This window comes from Octodon degus, unplaced genomic scaffold (assembly GCF_000260255.1).
Source record: "Octodon degus isolate 3935 unplaced genomic scaffold, OctDeg1.0 scaffold00022, whole genome shotgun sequence".
Taxonomy (NCBI): Eukaryota; Metazoa; Chordata; class Mammalia; order Rodentia; family Octodontidae; genus Octodon; species Octodon degus.
This window is the reverse complement of record NW_004524598.1, coordinates 9,121,548-9,142,481: the sequence shown is the minus strand read 5'-3', so window position 1 is coordinate 9,142,481 and position 20,934 is coordinate 9,121,548. Positions and strand designations below refer to the sequence as shown.

At 43.3% G+C, this 20,934-nt stretch overlaps 1 protein-coding gene across 3 annotated transcripts in view; it reads right to left on the bottom strand.

Moving 5' to 3' along the window:
* Nucleotides 1-5,388: 5,388 nt before the first annotated feature.
* LOC101583468 (gamma-aminobutyric acid receptor subunit rho-1) overlaps nt 5,389-20,934 on the bottom strand; it is a 50,035-nt gene continuing 34,489 nt past the window's right edge. For all 3 annotated transcript variants that reach the window (XM_004628211.3, XM_004628212.3, XM_004628210.3), the window contains 5 exons: nt 19,725-19,807; nt 13,467-13,607; nt 11,542-11,694; nt 8,115-8,311; nt 5,389-7,228 (listed from right to left, as the gene is read on the bottom strand). In XM_004628211.3, the coding sequence (XP_004628268.1) occupies nt 6,935-7,228; nt 8,115-8,311; nt 11,542-11,694; nt 13,467-13,607; nt 19,725-19,807 (868 nt within the window). In that variant the 3' untranslated portion in view covers nt 5,389-6,934. The remainder of the gene's footprint in view (nt 7,229-8,114; nt 8,312-11,541; nt 11,695-13,466; nt 13,608-19,724; nt 19,808-20,934) is intronic.

Sequence of the window (20,934 nt, the reverse complement as noted above, 5' to 3'; positions counted from 1 at the left end):
GCATGTGGTGCTGGGGGATTGAACCGCAGTCCCTGTGCTTTGCTAAGCTTGTTCTAAGTAGGTGCTTTAGACCACTGAGCCATCTCACCAGCCCCATTTCTGAGTGTTTAATATGCTCCATACACACATTAATCCTCTTGGCAAGTCTTGCCCTTAACTTGCTTGTTTGCAACAATGCCAACAGCATGCTGGGTAACGTTGTAGACTTCCCATTTTGCCATGGTAACACTTGTGAGGCATTCTTTTTGCACAGTCCCCATTCCCTTGATGTCTACAATATCACCCTTTTTGTAGATTCACCTGTATGTGTCCAAAGGAATAATCTCATGTTTTCTGAAAGGCCTGGAGAACATATACTGGGTTCTCCTCCTCTTGCCCCTTGTGTTATTCATTTTGGCAAATTACTGGAAGATGGCAGTTCTGGCCAAGAGGCCCCACTTGTTTTTAAAATATACAAAAAAGTTGGTGGATTGGTTTTATGGTTTCTATCAACAATGTCCCCCAAAAGTCTCATGTGTTCAGAGGTGGAGCTTGTAGAAGGTAATTGAATCATGAGGGCTCTAACTTCATCCGTGGATTAATTCACTGGTGAGATCACAATTTGATATGTTGTTTGGAGGTAATGGAAACTTTGAAAAAGGGGCCTACTTGAAGGGTCATGGGGCTATAACCCTGGGGACTTTCTAGACTCGGGCTGTCTTAGTTATTTTTCTGCCATTGCTGAGACAAAATACCCAATACCAAAAATTAAGGAAAGAGAGATTTATTTAGCTCGTAATTTGTGGAGGTTTCAGCCCATAATCAGCTGGCTCCAAGGCAGGGTGGCACATCAGAGAAGCAACAGTTCATGGCAGTAGAAGACAGCAAAAGCAACAAAAGCAAAAAAAGAAGGAGAGAGAGACCACACCTCTTTTTCTTTCAGGCTACCTGCTGTAGGGCAGGTATAGCACTCATAACCATAATCCCAGAATGGACAATCAATCAAACACAAACTCCAGTACCTGTCCCCATATTTGCATGAGGCCTAGGAGGGCATCTAGACACAAACCATAATATTTCACCCTAGCCCCCCAGAGAATCATGCACATCCCTTGATGCAAAAGGCATTTAGTTCATCACCAACAGTTGCCAAAATCCTAACAGTTTCAGCATTGCTGAAAAGTCCAAGTCCCAAGTCTCCTCTGAGATATAAGGCACTCTTACCTATGAGCCCCTGTACAAATGAAAGTTAAACATTTCTAACATTCAATGACACAAGAAAGACATTTCCATTCCAAAAGTTACAAACAGGGATACAAACGAACTGAACCAACACAAGACCAAAATCCAGGAGGCCAAACATTAAGTCCTATAGTTCTATGTGGAACATCTGAAGCAATCTGTGGCAAGTTTTGAACTCTGAAAGGTTTGCATGATTCCACACCTATGACATCTTGGGTGGTTGTAGTTCCCACAGCTCTCTCAAGCCTGCTTTGCTCCCTCTTTGCAGGTTTTCTCATATGATCTGTGTTCTTGGCTTCTCTAAACTTGTGGGGTCTCCACTGCACCTTTGACTTCACACTCAGTTTCACACGCTGTCCTCTCAAAGGTAAGTTGTGTGGCCTACCACATCTCCTGAAATTGTGGTGGAAGCCTTCTTAACCTCACAACTCTTGCATTTTGCATACACCTAAAATGAGAGCTGTGAGGATGCTGCCAGTGTCTTCTGCCAGCTGGAGCAGTAGCCAGGCTCTCCTTTTTTGCTGTAGGGGTTGAGTGCCTGGATCACTGAACACTGCATCCAATTCTGAGGAACAAATTTTCTATGCTGCTACCACTATGAAACCTGGCAGTTGCTGCCACCATTCTGGAACATAGTATGGCTACCACTATTCTGGAAGATGGTGTTCTATGGTTCACTTTTGCGAGACTGCGAACTTTGGGATATTCTGATGATTTTTCTGATGCCCTCAGGCCATCCTTTTAATTCTATTCCTTCTCAGTAATCAAGCTTTCCTTTGCTCTATCTTTGCAGCCCACAGCTTTAGTAAAGCTTCCTTGCTGTTCAAGTTCACAACATTTTTTTTATTTATTTATTATTTTGACATCAGTTATTTTTATTTTAAAGAAAGAAAGAAAAAAATAAAAACAGTGGTACAAAATCTCAAAACGAGGTTTTAGGAGAGTAACAATGGTTAGTACATTGTGTATTATTATTGCCAAAGTAGGCTCACAACATTTTAAATCATCTTGCTAGTCACTTTGCTCTTTTTTTTAATTTTTTTTTATTTTTTTTGTCACTTTGCTCTTGATTCTCAACATAGATATGACTGAAAGCTCCAAACAATAGCTATGCCACAACCTCAATTTTTTACTGCCTTGAATTTTTTCTGCCAGTTTAATTAGTCCACTTTCCTTAACATTAGTCTCAGTCAAAGTCTCTGTACATGAGCAAACTTTTTGTCAAGCCATAACTCATATCACCTAGAGTCCAACAACCAATACAATCCTTCCAGCGGAAGCCTCCTGATCCTGGTCTTCACCAGAAGGATTTCTATTAGCCTTCTGGTCTTCTGCATTCTGATCAAAATCTCCCATACAGAGCAGCCTAAGGTATTCCAGGGCTACTTTTTCAGGCAACATTTCTGAACCTTTCCTAACTCTTCCCACAAGCCATTCCTAATGGCTCTTGAACCACATGGTCAAGTATAGTCATAGCAACAACCCCACTTCTCTGGTACCAAATTCCATGTTGTTCACTTTTTTTCATTGTTGAGACTAAATACTCAACGCCCAAGTCAGAAAAGGAAAGGTATATTTAGTTCAGAGTTTGTGGAGGTTTCAGTCCATTATTATCTGGCTCTAAAGCAGCATGGCAGGGCAGAAGGGTGACAGTTCATGGTGGTGGAAAACAGCAAAAGCAACAAGAGCAAAAAGAGGAAAGAAAGAAAGCGAGGCTCTTTCCCTCCCTTATATGCAGGCTACCTGCCCCAGGGTGGATGTAGCGTTCATACCCATAATCCCAGCATTGCACCATGAATCACAAAGTATAGAAGCCTACACCTTGACTGCATGAGACTTTGCGGGGCATCCAGCTCCCATAACACTGGCTTCTCTCTGCTTTTTCCCATCCCCTTATCTCCCACCTTTCTGGCTGCTACAAGGTCAGCACACCCTCTGCCATGCTCTTCCATGATATTTCTGCCTAAAAGTAGTAAAACCAGGTAACTGTTGGCTGAAACTCTGAGCCAAAATAAGCCTTCTTCCTTAAAGGTGATTGATGTCAGTGTCTTATCACAGTGATGGAAAGCTAACAGTTGAAAGTTTAAAAGTATTAACTAGCCTTTAAACACAAATAGTTTGAGAAGTGCTGGTCTAGAATGTCACCTACTATATAATAGGTATTCATTATTTGAATGAATGAATGAATGAGGTAATTTCTTAGTAAAAGCATTTTCTTAAACTAGTGTTTATGTATTATGAATGACAGGCCAGTATTTGTTACCTGTAGTAAGTTGAATAGCCGTTGAGTTAGGGGGCTTTCGCTTACCTTGAAAGTGCTTTTTGTAAAACTAGATTTACAATGTTAATTTTCACTGTTACTAGCAGAAACCATTTTTTATTCTCTCTAAAGTCTATCATCATATCTATACAAATTATGAAAAAACTAGAGAACATTGGTTAGGAATATATAACACAGGAAGTGCCACAAATTAAAAGCTGGTTTGAGTAAAACCTCAATTTGCTACTGGCTAACATTTCTACACATCATTATGTCCACATTTATCACAAAAATGACACAAGACACTTGGGATCTTGAAGTATTTTCTGAACTATTACACAGAGGTTACATTATATTTTTTATAGTTTTAATCAAGTATATTTTACTGTATTTTCACTTTAAAAATTAATTTTTCAGTGTGGCCATATGGTACCAAATAATATTGTTAACCAGATCTTTCTATTCATCCCAGTAAAAGAGTAAGTAGTATAGATGACTGCGTATATGATGAGATTTTCTCCAAGATAATCCCTGTTGGAAAAGATTTGGTTTATGTTTGAGATTTTACAAGTCATATTGCAGAGTTCTTGTTCAATTACAGATCTTTGAAAGCAAAGTACAGCCTTGGGAAAACATTAACATGAAAATTTTCCCAACCAATGAAAGCTTCGGATCCTTATAAAAATTGCTAGAAAAAAATAGCTAGAAAAAACAAAGAAATTGCATGAGTTTAATCCTTGAATTCCTCTAAGTCATTAGTGGAGCTACTGGTATAAATAAGTTTTAAAATAAACGATATGCAGTTACATTTTAGTAAAGAATAAGCAGTAAGCATAAGGTGTATGAGATGCAGTGCTATGCTGGTGGATAATTTCTGTAGGCATCTGTTATGGAATGAATTGTGTTCCCTCCTTCTCCACCAAATTTATATGTTCAGGATCTAATTGTCAATGTGACCTTGCTTGGAAATAGGACCTTTATTTTTTTTTTAAATTTATTTTATTTATTTATTTATTTGTGTGTGTGTGTGTGTGTGTGTGTGTGTGGCCAGCTCAGCCCGCCTGGGGGCGGGGCTGGCCAGCATGTGGTGCTGGGGGATTGAACCGCAGTCCCTGTGCTTTGCTAAGCTTGTTCTAAGTAGGTGCTTTAGACCACTGAGCCATCTCACCAGCCCAATAGGACCTTTAAAGAAGTAATTAATTAGAAAAACATCAAGCTTTCAAGCTAAACAGGAAATAACTAAGGAGTAAACAAGGACCATCTCTCTGAAAATGGCCGGGGGAAGTGGCAGCCCATTTTCCTTGTCAAAGAAGAGTGACCCCAGAAGAATGAAAAGACATCCCTTGAAAGACTCACTTAACTTCCTAAGCATAACCTGAGACCTCAGTCAACACAAATGCCACCTTCGTGCTTTCCCACCTTCAGACTTGACAGTATAGTCTCTCACTTGACAGTATAGCCTCTCACTCTGAAAAATGTATCATCTTGCAATAAAATTACCTACAATCTTTAAAAAAAGTAATTAGGATTAAATGAAGATATTGAGGTAGCCCCTGGAAAGGAGGAAATCTGGACAAAGATGGGTGTGGAAGACAAAGCAAGAACATGGCCCTTTGTGAGCCAGGGAGAGAGAAGCTTCTGGAGTAACCAAATCTGGCAGTCTCTGATCTCGAACTTCAGCCACCAGATCTGTGGAAAAATAAAGTTCTTCTGTTTAAGCCACGTGGTCTGTGGTACTATGCTGTGGCTTTGCTTTATCAGTTTAACAGACTGATGAAGCATGATTTACGCTGGTTCAAATGTACAGTTCCCAAAAAAGTAGGTGAAAGTTCAGATGTTTTTTTTTTTTCTTTTCGGTGGAACCAGGGATTGAACTCAGGCCCTTGTATTTGCCAGCCAAGTGCTTATTCTACTGAGCTATCTCTGTGGCCCCCAGATGGGGTGTTGAAAACCTACACAACTCAGTGGCACTGGTAAGAAAAAATACAGTGGAAAGATGTCTGTGAAGAGTTGGACTGCAATTGTTTCACAAAATAAGAATAGAAAAAGCAATGTTTCTAAGTATTTTTAAATATCAAAAGTTAACATTTAATGGTTTTATCTATATCCCTTTAAGTTTACTACTTGAGTTTGCCAAAAAAATATTCTCAGTGGAGCTTTCATTGGGGAAATGGAAGGATGTCTTATAATTAGGATTTACTCAACAAAGTTTTTTTTTAATCAGAATTAAATATAGCCCTGCAGAAAAAATGCTATATTACTTAGTTTGATCAAATTAACTTTAAAATTAAAACGTTATGGGACATATAATTCACTTTATTAAAATGAGTTTTAAATATGAGAAATGCTATTTAGATAAATTTGGTTGGGGTTGATCTACAGAGTTTATAGATACACAGCATAGAAAAGCTCTGTCTTAAGATAATATATTAAATGAGAACCCCCCCCTTTTATCCCATACCCTGATAGCAGTTGCACTGGTCTAGATAGGACTGTTTGCTGGTTCACAAAAATGCTGGTATCCACTGAACATAAATGCAGACATTCAGCAATGTCTTCGCATTTCTTTTGCATTGTGGTGTTCTTTTTCTCTTTAAGAAACTAGGTATTTCTTATGGCTTATGAGTAGTTACAAATTACTTATTTTCTTGAGTGTTGTTTGTACAGAGGAAACGAGTCTCCTCCCGTTTGTCAGCGAGGAGACCACATCATTTAGAATGAGAACCTGCTCCAAACCAGAGATGCACGGGACAGGGATTATGTGAGGGGAACACAAACACAACTTTTCTAGCCTAATTCTATCACAAAACAAAAATGGGTGTATATGAACTTATTGTCAGTGTTTCCCTCCCAGAGAAACTCCACCAAGTCAGAACCTATCGCACCAATCTGAAGGGCTTTTCTCATTAAAACATTCAACCTTGTGAACCTCAGTTTGTAAATATGGATTATACTAAATAGTATTGCCTTTTGTTAAACATGAAAAGAAAATAGGCAGTAGGCTGGAAATTGAAGGATGAAGCCCAGTTAAAGTGAGGATTTAGTGCCTCTAGTTTCCACACAAATGAACTTCAAGTGCTTTGCAATCCAGCTTGTTCAAAGAATATGATGACACTCGTAAGAAGGAACTCATTCATGTGACTGAGCACCTAGGATCTAAAAGAGGACGGCCTAGTGTGCCCACAACACTGGTACTGAGCTTTCATGGAAGATCTGAGAAATAATAGCAGTTGCTGTGATGTCAAGTTGCTACAGCACCTCGCACAATGCTGTGTGTACAAAGGTGCTTAGCGTAACAAGTGTCTTAGCCATGTAGTTTTGGAAAGCTGGAGAAGAAATAACGAAGACATTGCTGGGAACGATTTTAGGAAGACAGTCTTTAAAGTGGTTTCATCATATGGTATTTCTGCAATACATACCACAAAAAGGTGGAATTTGCCAAACTACTAGTATCTATGAGAAAATAGACCAGTATATTAGATTGAATAAAATGTATGCTGCTGGAAAGATGATCCTGGAGTATTTATCAATGGCGTGAGTGTTGATCCGCATGCTCATGTAGCTGCTTCTCTGACTCTTCCTCTGCGGGGAGCTCCGCTCCGAGGCCAGCGTCAGCTGCACCATCATCCTGTCGGGCTTCTCCCCGGAATCCGGCATGTAGTTACCCAAGTCGTTCACGTCGCCGTCGCTGTAGCTGCCATCCAGCATCACAGCGCGGGGCTGAGGTAGCCCGCAGGTACAGGGCAGCTGCGGAAACAGCAAACACAGAGGCACAGGAGCTCAGCAGCAGCCACCAAAGCCCCTGCGGGGCGCAGGGTGTCATCTTTTTCTAGTTTCTTTTATTCCCACTTTGGAGGAGAGGCAGGAAAATAATGGTGGCGCCGCTGTACGCACCCTTATGTAGCACATAGCCATCTTTGTTGAACCAAACTCTGCACAACGTCATACCAGAGACAAACAAGAGTGTATACGGTTTTGTTAATGGCCCTGTTCTCCAGGAGTTGGCAGTCACACTAGCCATTGATAAAAGTGTTTAAGACCACGTTAGTGTGTGAGTCTGTGTGCATGGCATGGGGGTGGGAGAGGAAGAGATCGGGCATTCTGGGGTTAGCTCACTCTGCTGGTTAGATCTTTCCTGAGAGAATCACTATGCTGCAGGCTGGAGGAAAAAGGAAAGCCAGATGGGCAGAAGACAATGTGGGAAATGATCAAAGACGTCGGAGGTCCCCTCTGAGGAAGAGCTCCCAGCACGGAGGATGTGCATCCCTGAGGTATTCTTTCATTCTACATCTGTGTTCATGCACAATTTGTTCCATGACGTGAATTGTCATTTTTCTTCTGGAATTCTGTCGTGAAACTGAACAGCACCAGGATGAAAGGACAGTGTCTTAGTTAAACTGGCTTAGTGACTCCTGGTATATGTTAGGTGCCAGATAAGTTTTTCAGTGAATGAAAGATGTAGCCTACCCTCAATTTCACAGTGTTTCACTTCATTTTGTTTGCTCTTCACAGCAAACTTGTGGAGTGAGTGCAGGAGGGGTCGTGTGGGCCCGCTTTATAGGGTCTGCACTGCCCGCAGTCTCAGAACTGGACCAGGCCGCAGTCTGCCCCGCTCAGCGCTCAGGAAAGTCACCTTCTCCCGCAGCTTGCGCTCCTTCCGCTCCTGCACCGTGGTCAGGTAGTTGACGGCCGCGTACTCCAGCACCGAGAGGAACACGAACACGAAGCTGACCCAGAGGTAGATGTCCACGGCCTTGATGTAGGACACCCGGGGCATGGAGGCGTTCACGCCCGTGATGATGGTGGACATGGTCAGCACCGTCGTGATGCCTGCGCCAAGCAGAGTGAGGAATCACCAAGCACTGTGTCTCCGAACATTCTAGATGTCCTGGTGTCTGTCTCTTTCTCGTTATTGCTCCTGCCGCCTAGAAAACCTTACCCTGCTCCCACGTCCAGCAAACACCTACTTACCTTTCAAGATTTTGCTCTGAGGAAATTCTCCATGTCCCTCTCTCCACAGCACGCTACTCCCCCACCACCACCTCTCTGTCTCCTACCCTTTCACATGCATGTTCATCGTAGTGTTGATTCACATTTTCCTCTTACAGAAAACCCCAAATATTTTGACAATGAGGCACTTTTTTTTTTCAGAACCTGGATTGAACTCAGGCCCTTGTGCTCGCCAGGCAAGCACTTATTCTATTGAGCCATCTCCCCAGCCCCTTAATAAGGCACTTTTTCAAACTTTTTTTTTTTTTAATATATTTTAGGGAAGGGTCTACAGGGTGTTCAGGGTCTCACTGCTAGGTCGGACTCAGTGATCCGCCTACTTACAGCCTCCCAAGAGCTGGGATTACAGCGTGCACCACCACGCTGTCTCAATTGCTGTCTCAGGGCACCCTACGGGCTGGGCCAGTACCGCAAGCCCAGGGATCGAACTCTCGGCCCCTGTACCTCCTTATAAGTGCTTTATCTGCTGAGCTGTTTGGCTTGCCCTCTTTTTTTTTTTTTTTTTTTTTTTTTTTTTTTGCGGAACCAGGGATTGAACTCAGGCCCTTGCACTTGCCAGGCAAGCACTTATTCTACTGAGCCATCTCCCTGACCCTTCGGCCCTCTTTCAATCATTTAAAAAAATTAAAAAAAACAAGAATGCAGAGTTGAGCGGCTCACACTATGGCAAGCCAGGCTGAGGCCAGGCTGGACAATTTAGCTAGATTGTGTCCAAACTGAAAAGGGCTAAAACGAGAGCATGTGCTTCACCATGCACTGAACTAAAATGGGACCAAACATCTAAGTATTAATACAGAAATGCTGAACCTGCTGGAAGACAGAGTGGGTAGAACTTTTGAAGATACAGGTATAAGCGAAGAATTCATGAACAAAACCCCAATCGCATGGTAAGTACAGAGAATCAACAACCGGGATCTCATCCTATTAAGTGAAACTTTTGCCTAGCTAGAAAAAACACCAACAGAGTGAAAAGACAATCCACAAAGGAGGAAAAAGTTTTAGCCAGTTGTCCTTCAGACAAAACACTAATATTTAGAACATATAAAGAATTGAACAAATCACAACCTCAAATTAAAAGGCCCAATCCAAAGATGGGCATCTGAAATGAAAAGACACTTCTCAGATAAAGAATTAGAAATGGCAAATAGATATATGAACACATATTCAGCATCACACAGCTATGTCTTGAAAACAACCCAAATGCCCATCTCCCAAGGAATGGATTTCTTAAAAATGTGGTTTATTTTATACAATGAGTACTACTCAGCCACTAAGCAGGGTACACTCAAAAACATTTCTAGATAAATGAATGCACTCTAAGACCATATACGCTTAGGTGAAATAAATCAGGCACAAGTGCCAATCATGCATCGCTTCCTTGGTGTGTGATATCAAATGTGTAAATAAGGACCAAAGTGTACAAAAGGTATTGTGAAAGAGGCAGAAATTTTTCAAAGAAAGGGGAGCTGGAGGTGGGGAATGAAAAGAAAAAAAGAGCATACTCTTAAGTGAAATAAATTATACACACAGGTTTAAATATCACATTGGTGCTCTGGTATGAGAAACGGAAAGGGTAAATAAGAACCAAAACGTATAATAGACACTGAGAAAAAAGAAAGGATGTTCAAATGGGAAGAGGAAAAGGGATGGGACAGGGGAAAGGAAGGAAGAGAAAGGAACAAAAAAGAATAGAAGGAAGAAAATGGAAAACTCAGCTTTTGTAAATAAGGAGGGAAAAAGGGATGGAAGGGAAAAGACAGGATTGGGGGAAAAAGAAAAATCAGTGGACAGGTACAAACTCCCTCTGATGAATGTGATCATTATGTATATCTATAATGTACACACAAAATTAATCCAAAAAAATCAATAAACAAACAAAAGGGGATAGGGGTATAGCTCCATGGTAGGGCACCCATGGGTTCAATTCCCAGTTCTGGGGGAAGCCCCACATATATAAGTAGGTCTGTGTTTTTTTTTTTTTTTTTTTTTTAGGTCTGTGTTTCTTGTAACAGCTCCTCAAGCAAAGCGAAGAAAGCACATGAGGTTTTTTAAATAATGATTGTGCCCCTGACACTGTTGTGCAGTTCTGTAGTCCAGACCTCCTGTCCAGCACCTCTGGCAGCCACTCCCATAGTGGACCCAGCTGTCCATCCTGCAGTGTTGATTTGAGGACTTACAGGTCATTTTTACCAATGATGATGGTGTTAACTTCATTTATGGGAGATGGATTTAAAAACTTGATAGCACATTTCCTTCACACACTGACTGCTCGAGCAGCAGAACCACTGCTAGAAATCAGGGCATCTGTTCGTGGAATTTTGCCCAGGATTTCAAATTAAGCTCAGAACATTTGCTTGGCAAACACCACATCACAGGGGATTGGGGTCACCCCAAAGGCCAGCTCCAATCCATTTGCACTAAAACCTCGTGGGTCACACTCTTCCTTGCAGCCCCTGAACTTCCCGAGCAAGAGTGGTGTGTGTGATTGAGTACAGCCTTTAGAACTCGAGAGAATTGATGGCAATATGCTCTAGTGGAATGCTGATAGAGGAGGGGTTTTTGGACTGCAGCATGTACAAGAATTAGCTTGGAGAGCTTGTTTTAAAATGCAAGTTCCTGATCCTCCCTCAGATTTTGATTCCTTCAAATAAGATGGATGCAAGACTCTTTTTATTCATTTTCCTCTGAGGTTCTGTGACTAAGATCCCTTGGACCACCTTTTTATAAGTAAGTCCCATTATAAAATAGTATTCACTACGCAAATGATCAGAGAGACCATGCAAAGATCATGGTCCTCCACGCTAAGACTCAGCTCTACCAGAACAAGGCTGAGCTGCTTGGACGGGTACCTGTGGGAACCTGAAAATGGTTTTACTGTGTAGCATCTTAATAATGGGGTTTCTGCCTGTGAATCAATATCTTGGGGAACTTTCAAGTTAGGATGCCAAAAGGAATATAGGATCAATTATGAAAGAATGGTTTCATCTGTAAGGAATTACTGTTTTGGTCCCCCCCCCCCATATTTGGAATACGCTTGAGATGTACCTTACCTAAAGGAACTCTGGCGGGCACAGCTCTGCGGTCAATCCAGAAGGACACCCAGGACAGCATGACCATCAGGGTGGCAGGGAAATAGGTTTGGAGCAAGAAGAAGAAGATGTGGCGGCGCAAAGTGAAATTAATGTAGAGGCGATTGTACCAGCCTGCGGGATACAAATAAGAAAAGATAGCACAAATCATAGCCACTCAGCTCCTTCATAAAAGAGATTTTATTTAGAAAATCATAAATGCCTTAGCCATTCCACTGGAGCCTTGTCATAGGGTGCAAGGGAAAAGCCAAAGAACCAACAGTTGTATGAAAACTCATGCTGAGTGAACCCATTGAGACCTACCCCCCAAACACACACACACACACACACACACACACACACACACACACAAAAGGAAGCCTTAAACTCGTGTTATTCAAAGTCAGGTCTAGGCCCCAGAACCCTCTCTGTCACCAGGATTCTTGCAAGAAATTTGGATTCCTAAGCCACAGCCCACTGAAGCAGAATTTATTTAATGGTTTCCCCACGTGATTTGTGTGTGTGTCAGAGATTGAGAAGCACTGATTTAATCAGCTGAATTCTTTAGGTGGGGATGTTTAGGATCTACAGCTAAGCATATCGCATTTAGGTACAGAGTGCAGGATCCCTTAACCAGCTCTGCCTTTGTGTTCTTTACAAGGAAAAAAGATACAAAGAAGGAGGTAAAAGGAAAGGAAGGGGGCTGGTGAGATGGCTCAGTGGTCTAAAGCACCTACTTAGAACAAGTTCAGCAAAGCACAGGGACCCTGGTTCAATCCCCCAGCACCACATGCCAGCCAGCCCCGCCCCCTGGTGGGCTGAGCTGGCCACACACACACTAAATAAATAAATAAATAAATAAAAAAGGAAAGGAAGGATAATGGAAGGAAAAGGAAAGGCGGGATAAGCCTGAGATGCCGAGGACTGAGCTGAGGTGGGGCCCGGCAGCACTAACCTGGAGCTTGGCACCCTAGGAGCTACTTGTATTGGCCATGCCTCTTGGAACAAGCAAGTGAATATGGAGGGGCCATCAGAAGGCTCAGGATCAAAAGAACCAAGCCCTGTTGAGCAGTGGACCCAGAAGACACGCGGGACTGCCAGGCTAGGCTGGCACAAAGTGGTTCTCATTGATTAGAAGACCTTGGCGTACTTAAAGGTTGCACATCTGCGTACAGTCAGTCATACAAGGTTTTAACAACAGAAACTGCATAAAGATTGGGTAAAATCATCCTGAAAGATGCTTGGTTAAAACAGGCATGGGTGGAGAGAGTTAACCTGTGCAGTTTAAGTAGCACCAGCTGGGTGCCTGGGGGAAGGCCACCGAGCACGCCCTCGGGCAGCAGGCAGAAGCTGTGTGTGTAGGAGCCAGAGTGTTGACAAACCTGCCCCGACCCAAGAGGAGAAAGCAGGTTCACAGGGAATGACTGGAGTTCCTGTGCTCAGGCTCAACAGAGGGTTATGCTGGGGCTGTGCAGACAGTGTAGCTGAAGGGACTGGATAACAGTGGAACACCCAGGGGTGCGGGCTAGAGCAGGGAGAAGATGAATGGAGAACAACAAATTGAAATTAGACTTCTTCGTGCCATAAGGGAGGGGTTCTGGTGAGTATATCAGGGGTGAGATCTACCTGCCAAGCTGTCGATGTGATTGTCTTCAAATAAACCTACTGACATGGCTGACACTTAAGTCCTTACTAATATTTCCTAGGTTATCACTTCTGATGGATTGGAGCTACAAAATATCACTCCCACCCTATGCTTGCCACATGCTAGGCTTCATCTATGGTTCTCATCTTTGGTTTCAAATGCAAGTGACACAGGCTCTGCTCTCTTGACAACAAATTCCTTCCTGACCTGAAATAGAGGATGAACATAAGCCTCCCAGGTGCCTGGCCCCACCTCCACTCACCTGTGCTGCTGTAGAAAGCTAGCTTGGTGGTGGTGTGGAATTCTTGAATAAGGAACTGGGAGAGTGAAATCCGCTCATCCGTCTTCAGGGAGTCGTTGCCTTTCTTCCAGTAGAGCATGAGGTCATCTTCTGTATAGGCATCTGAAAAGGTGGGAGTCGGCATCAGGCACCATGTGGCAGGCCAGATGGGACTGAGTGGGGTCAGGATCTGTGTGCAAGCCGTGTATATCGATCTCCCACACAAACAACTGCACTGGAATTGCATTAAGATAGTTTGAATGCACAAACTGCCTTCTAAATGAAGCAAAACAAAATTCAGGAAGACAAATCTAATTCTCCCTGCTCTTCTGAAGGTCATCAGAAAATCTCAAGCTTAAGTGCTCAGGGTTCCTGCAAAAGGACTCAGTCCGACAGTTTAGCCTGAAAGTTTTAGGTTAAAGAAAATGAAATTGCTATTTTATAGATCAGAAAGGATGAAACATTTGCAAATTTTTCACATAGTTCAGCCTTATAAGACAGGAGTCATTAACCCTTATTTTCTTTTTACAACATATAGAGGTTCATTCATGGATGGCAAATACTTACAAACACTACCAAGCAATAAGGGCTACATTCTATCAAGAGAGGATCCATGGAGAAATAGAGGTGCAACAAGGTTCTTCTGTAGGGCTCCACTTGCCCCAGCTCACCCAACGTAAAGCTGAAATGGTTTCACAATCATCAACTCTCTGGTGCTACCATCTCCCCCCGGCCATTCCCTTCTGGTGTGTCCATTGATTAGAAGACCTTGGCATACTTAAAAGTTGTATATCCATGTACAGTCAGCCATACAAAGTTTTAGAAACAGCAACTGCATAAAGATTGAGTAAAATCATCCTGAGAGGTGCTCGGTCTACTTCTTAGTCCAGTTGCACAAACCTACCCGTGGCCTAGATACAACTGAGGTAAAACCTAATGGAGTCAGCAGCTCCATCTGTCCATGTGCAACCATTCTTTCTGATACTTTGTTCCCATTTTCAAACGCTTGATCTATATGATAGATTTCTCGTGTCAGCTTGGGCTGTCATAGCCAGTTATCCAGTCAGACCCTAATCTGTGCAGGTATTTTGCAGCTGTGATTCATATCTCCAACTGATGGACCTCAGGGAGAGAAGATTATCCTGGATGATCTAGAGAAGCCCAAGCCAGTCAGGTGAAAGGTGTGAAGAGCAGAGTGGAGGTTCTCTGAAAGAGCTTCCATCTGTGGGCTGTGGGGTCAGCTCCTGTCTGAGAGTTCTTAGGCTGCCCTCCTGGTGGGCTTGTTCTACAGGCCAGGAGCAGAGTTGGCCGCACAACCCTGGGGGCCAGTTCCTTGCAATATGTCTCTTACTAAGTATATGTTGGTTCTGCTTCTCTGGCAGAATGTTGACTGCTGAAGCCTGAAATAAGCTGCATTACAGATGGGAGCAGAAGCTGCCTGGTCATGTGGGAAACACAACGCTCCAGAGCCAACACATTTGGTATTCAGCCTGACTTTCAGCCTTGGCTCTGCACCCAAGGCAAGTTACATCCTCCTTTGAATGACAAAGATCACAGAATTCTGGCAGCATGGTGATCCAGTTCTCCACAGCCTCACTACACTGTTTTCTGGTTTTAATGGTAGCCATTGTAATGATTGTGAAGTAGCAGCTTGTGTTATGATCTGTGTCTAGTGGTCCCCACAAAGCCTTATGCAGTCATGGGGCAGCTTCTGGAGTTTGTGATTGATTCTTGACCCTATGTTGGGATTATGGGTGTGAGTGCCCTGGGCAGATACTCTGCACTACAATGTAAGTAGAAGAGAGAGGCCAGCTAGCTGCCTGAGATGCTACTACTCCCTTTGCTCTCCGCTCTTTGCCACCACCATAAAAGGTTGCTCTCTGCCATGTGCCACTCTGCCTTGGAGCCAGTTGAATATGGACTGAAACCTCCACAGACTGTGAGCTAAATAAATCTTTTCTTCTTTCATTTTGGGTGTTGGGTATTTTGTCCCAGAAATGAGAGAAAAGTAACTGAGACAGAATTTATGTGCATGAGAATTTGGTACCAGAGAAGTGGGGTTGTTGCTGTGACTAAACCTGACCATGTGGATTACAAGCTTTTGGAAATGGTTTATGGGAAGAGAGGAAAGGTTTGGAGATGTTGCCTACAAGAGAAACACTGGAACAGCTTCAGTGTTCTGTATGGGAGACTCCGGTCAGAGCTCAGAAGACCAGAAGGCTCATAGAAATCCTGACTATAAAGACCAGGCTGGAGACGTTTCTGCTGGGAAGGACTGCATTGCATAGCTTGTTGGACACCAGACGATTTGTGTTATGGCTTGGAAGAAAGTTTGTCTGAATTTTGCTCATATCCAGAGACTTTGTCTGAGACTGAGATTAAGTATGGTGGACTGACTCATTTGGCAAAAGAAATGTCAAAGCAGTCGAATATTGAGGAAATGACATGGCTATTGGGGTTTTTTAGTCAGGTTTATGTTGAGAATCAAGAGCAAAGAGCCCAGCAGGATGATTTAAAATATTGTGAGTTTGGTCAGGAAGGAAGTTCCAATAAAGCTGTGGAATGCAAAGATAGAGCTGAGAAGCTCTCCATTTCTCAGAAGGAATGAGAACGGAAAGGATGGCCTAACAGTATCAGAGGAGGCAGCAGGTCTCCACCCTTTTCAACCTCAGAATTGCAAGGGTGATGGACTTTGCCTTGAGAGGAAAGCTGCAGAATCCCACGTTTCAGAATGGTGGTGGGAGCCACTCTAGGTTCCAGAATGGTGCCGACATAGAGAATGTATTCCTCTGAGTTAATGTCAGAGTGCTTAGCAATCCAAATATTCGACCCCTATATTCAAGAGACAAGAAAAACTGGCTACTGCTCCAGCTGGCAGTAGACCTTGGCATCATTCATGTGGTGTTGCTTTTAGGTGATTTCAGAACATAGGAGTTCTGAGGTTAAGAGGGCTTCCACCTAGATTTCAGAAGAAGGCCTGGGAGGCCAGGCAGTGCGCCCCTGAAAGAGCAGTGTGTAAAGCTGTGAGAGAGAAGCCTATTCAGTGGAAACCCTAGAAGTTTAGAAAAGCCAGGAACGTGGATCATCTAAGGGAACCTGCAAAGAGGGAGCAAAGCCGGCCTAAGAGAGAAGCCATGGGAGCTACCACCAAGAGTGCCACAGGGGCGGAGCCACATGGAGCTCACAATTTGCCACAGATTGCTTTGGATGTTCCACATGGAACTATAGGACTTACTGTTTGCCCTTCTGGATTTTGGACTTGCTTTGGTTGCAATGCTTGGTATCCTGCTGTGTGTGCCTTTCGGAATGGTAATGCTTTTCTTGTGCCATTGAATATTGGAAGTATTTAACTTTTCATTTGTACAGGGGCTCACAGCTAAGAATTTGCCTTGGATCTTGGAAGAGACTTGGGACTTGGACTTTTCAGCAAATGTTGAAACTCTAGGACTTTGGTAACTCTTAGAGAGGGATTAAATTACCTTTTGCATAAAAGAGTGTACATGAATCTTTGGGGCCCCCAGGGGTGGAATGTTATGGTTTGTATCTAGCTGTCCTCCCAAAGCCTCATGCAGTCATGGGGTGAGGTTCTAGACTTAGTAACTAATTCATGATCCAACGCTGGGATTATGTGTGTGAGTACTGCTGGGATTATGGGTCTGAGTACTGCTGGGATTATGGGTCTGACTGCTACACCCAGCCTGGGGCACATAACCTGAAGGCAATATAAGGAGAAGGGAGACTTGCTCTCCTGCTGCCATTGTTCCTATCACTCCTCCCTTTGCTCTTTGCTGTCTTCTGCTGTCATGAACTGCTGCCCTCTGCCATGTGCTGCTCTGCCTTGGAGCCAGCTGAGTGTGGACTGAAACCTCCACTAACTGTGAGCTAAATAAACTTTTCCTTCCTTCATTTTGGGTGTCAGGTATTTGTCCCAGGAACAAGAGAAAAGTAGCTGAGACACCTTGTTTTACTGATATACCTTTCTCTGATATCTAGTGATGGCTGAACATCTCCTCATGTGTTTCTTTTTTTTTTATTATTTTTTTTATTTATTTGTGTGTGTGTGTGTGTGTGTGTGTGTGGCCAGCTCAGCCCACCAGGGGGCCGGGCGGGCTGGCATGTGGTGCTGGGGGATTGAACTGTGGTCCCTCTGTTTTGCTTAGCTTAGCTTGTTCTAAGTAGGTGCTTTAGACCACTGAGCCATCTCACCAGCCCCTCCTCATGTGTTTCTTAATCATTCATGTGGATTCTTTAGAGAAATATCTGTTTGAGTCCTTTGCCTTTTTTTAAAAAATATGTAATTGTTTATTCCTATTTTTATTTATTTTTTTTAACATTTATTTATTTATTTGTGTGTGTGTGTGTGTGTGTGTGTGTGTGTGGCCAGCTCAGCCCACCTGGGAGCAGGGCTGGCTGGCATGTGGTGCTGGGGGATCAAACTGAGGTCCCTGCTTTGCCAAGCTTGTTCCAAGTAGGTGCTTTAGACCACTGAGCCATCTCACCAGTCCCCCCCCCTTTTTTTTTTAAAGCACTTTGTCTTAAAATTTAGGAGTTCTTCTATATTGTAGCTATCAATCCCTTATCAGATATATGATTTTGCAAATCTTTTCTCCCATTTTATGGGTTGCCTTTGTTGATAGTGATGTGTGTGTGTGTGTGTGCGTGCGCGTGTGTGTGATTGTGGGCTTTGCATGTACTAGGCAAGTGTTCTAACACTGAGCTACATCCCCCGCTGCCTAATATTATCCTCTGATGCACATGCACAAAATATTAAAATTTTCATGAAATCGGACTTGCCTCGTTTTACTGCCTGTGCCTGTGGTATCATGCAGCATAGTTTTAAACTTTTCTAGGACTTATATGTACTTGCAAGCTTCCTGAGGTCGGTTGGTTATACTTCAGTCTCCACTCTCACATGAACTCAGTGCCCACTGTCTGTTCCGTAGGACAATTGTTGCTGAACTTCTTATCGCCAGAAAATTCCCTTCGCCAGCAGAAACCATAGTTAGAAGAGCAATAAAACAGGGCAGAAACAAGCTCTCTAGATGGACTCGTGTGTGTGTGTGTGTGTGTGTGTGTGTGTCTGTGTGTCTGTGTGTCTGTGTGTGTCTGTGTGGCTAAGGGCTTGGAGGGAGATCCACTTTCACATATTGATGAGCGTCCCCTCTCCAGCAGTTGTCCTGGAGTACTGTGAAAACTCCTGGGTCCAATATGGTTTCAAAATGTTATCACAGAATATTAGAAAGATCAACCGTGGGACTACAAAATTTTGGATCCAAATTCATCCCTGACTTTTAAAAACACTCTAGACTTTAAAAAAAAAAAAAAAAAAAAAATCATTCCTTGGGCTGGCCAGATAGCTCAGCAGACTGAAAGGTTCGATCCCCAGAGTGCCATGCTGACCTTGCCTCCGGGGCGCACTGAGAGGGAGACTAAGGCTGGGCGTAGTGGTGTGCATTCGTAATCCCAGTGCTTGGGAGGCTGAAAACAAGAGGATCACTACGAGTCTGATCTGTGTAGTGAGACCCTATAGACCCTGTACTAAATAAAATAATAATAATAAAATAAATAAATCTTTTTAGGGGGGCCTGCCCCTTAGCTCAGTTCTTTAAGTGGCTGCTTCAACAATGCAGTCAGGCTCAGGTTGCTGTGGTTTGATCCCCACAACTCAAGCCAGCCAATCATGCCCTGAAGGTATTCGGAGCAAAACAAAACAAAACAAAACAAAACAAAACAAAAAACACTTCTGGGGCTGGAGAGATGGCTCAGTGGTCTAAAGCACCTACTTAGAACAAGCTTGGCAAAGCACAGGGACCTCGGTTCGATCCCCCAGCACCACTTGCCAGCCAGCCCTGCCCCCAGGTGGGCTGAGCTGGCCACACACACACACACACACACACACATACACACACACTAAATAAATGTAAAAAAAAGAAAAATCTTTTTAAAAAATCATTTCTGAAAGCAGAAATGAGTAGGGAATCTTACTGTTCCTAATGTTGACAGAGGTGTTTAGAATCAAGCAGGGTGTGGTGATACACATCTGTAATCTCAGCATTTGGGAGGCTGAGGTAGGAGGATTGCTTTGAGTTCAAGACTAGTCTGGGCTACGAAGTGAGCTCAAGGCCAGCCTGAACTGCACAGCAAGACACTGTCTCAAAAAGACAGAAAAAAAAAAAAAAAAAAAAGCCTCGAGAATTGCTCAGAAGTTGTGTGCCTGCACCTCGGCACAACTCTACTCACAGCTCTCGATTTCAAGTGAGCACGTCTGTGTGTCCAGCGGAAACCGGCTGAAGTCCATGTTGCACATGGCAGTCACTGTGACCCTAGAAACAAGAAGACAAACCCAAGGTTTGAGAGCCTGCAAGGCAAGTACAGAATGATAGAGCAAACAGAAAAGGCCTCTGCTTCCCTGCAATATAGCGGCCTCTTTCTTAGAACTGATGAGCCATGTGTCAGAATTTAGGTAAGAACCTTATGAGCACCCCCTTTGGAATATGGCTAAGTATTTATATTTAACATTAGGGTCAGTATGCAGCAAATGAAAGTGTCATGGTCCATTCAGCATTTTAAACAAAGAGTCTCTGTACCTGTGTGAAATAAAGCTCATATGAATAGGCGTGTGTGTGTGTGTGTGTGTGTGTGTGTGTGTGTGTGTTACTGCGGACTGAGCCTAGGGCTTCATGCATGCCAGGTTCACTGAAGAATCTATTACCCTAACATGCAAGCACTTGATAGTGTCTAGTGATTTTGTTTCAGCATTTACACAGGAAAATAGGCTTCTGTATCAGAGAACAAACAAGTACAGATCGTTAGCCATAGCCGAAAACTCCCATCCAGGGGGTAATTTCACAGCAGGACATGACTAACAGTTGTTGGCTGGTATCGAATGTATTATTTTTCCTCCAACCACACCATGTTTGGTTTGTCTAAATTGTGAGCATAATCTGCATAATTTATGCCTAAACATGTGCGCACACACGCACATGCATGCATACACACACACCCTTTTTATTTAAATGGAGAGGGAAAAGAATATTCTCAAAATGGAATTATTCAAATGTTTCCCTTGTTTTCCCTGCTTCTGAGTTTGCTTTCTCAGCATTCCTTAGTAAAATCTGCCCACTGTGATAAAACCCCGCTTTGTGAGTTTTGCCTTTCATCTGGGTGCCTAGGAAACTGGTTTTGCCACCTGTTCCCTTTGTTCCCTGACCTCCAGCCTACCAGGCGGCAGTCACATCCCAATTTGCAGTCTTTTCAACCTCTGTCCTCAGGACGCTGCTGTCGCATTAAGAGTGGTGTCTATGTCACTCATCTTTACGTCCTCAGAGTTTGAGGCTGGACCTGACAAGGTTCTTATCAAAATTCTGTTGAGGGCTGGAGAGATGGCTCAGTGGTCTAAAGCACCTACTTGGAACAAGCTTGGCAAAGCACAGGGACCGCGGTTCAATCC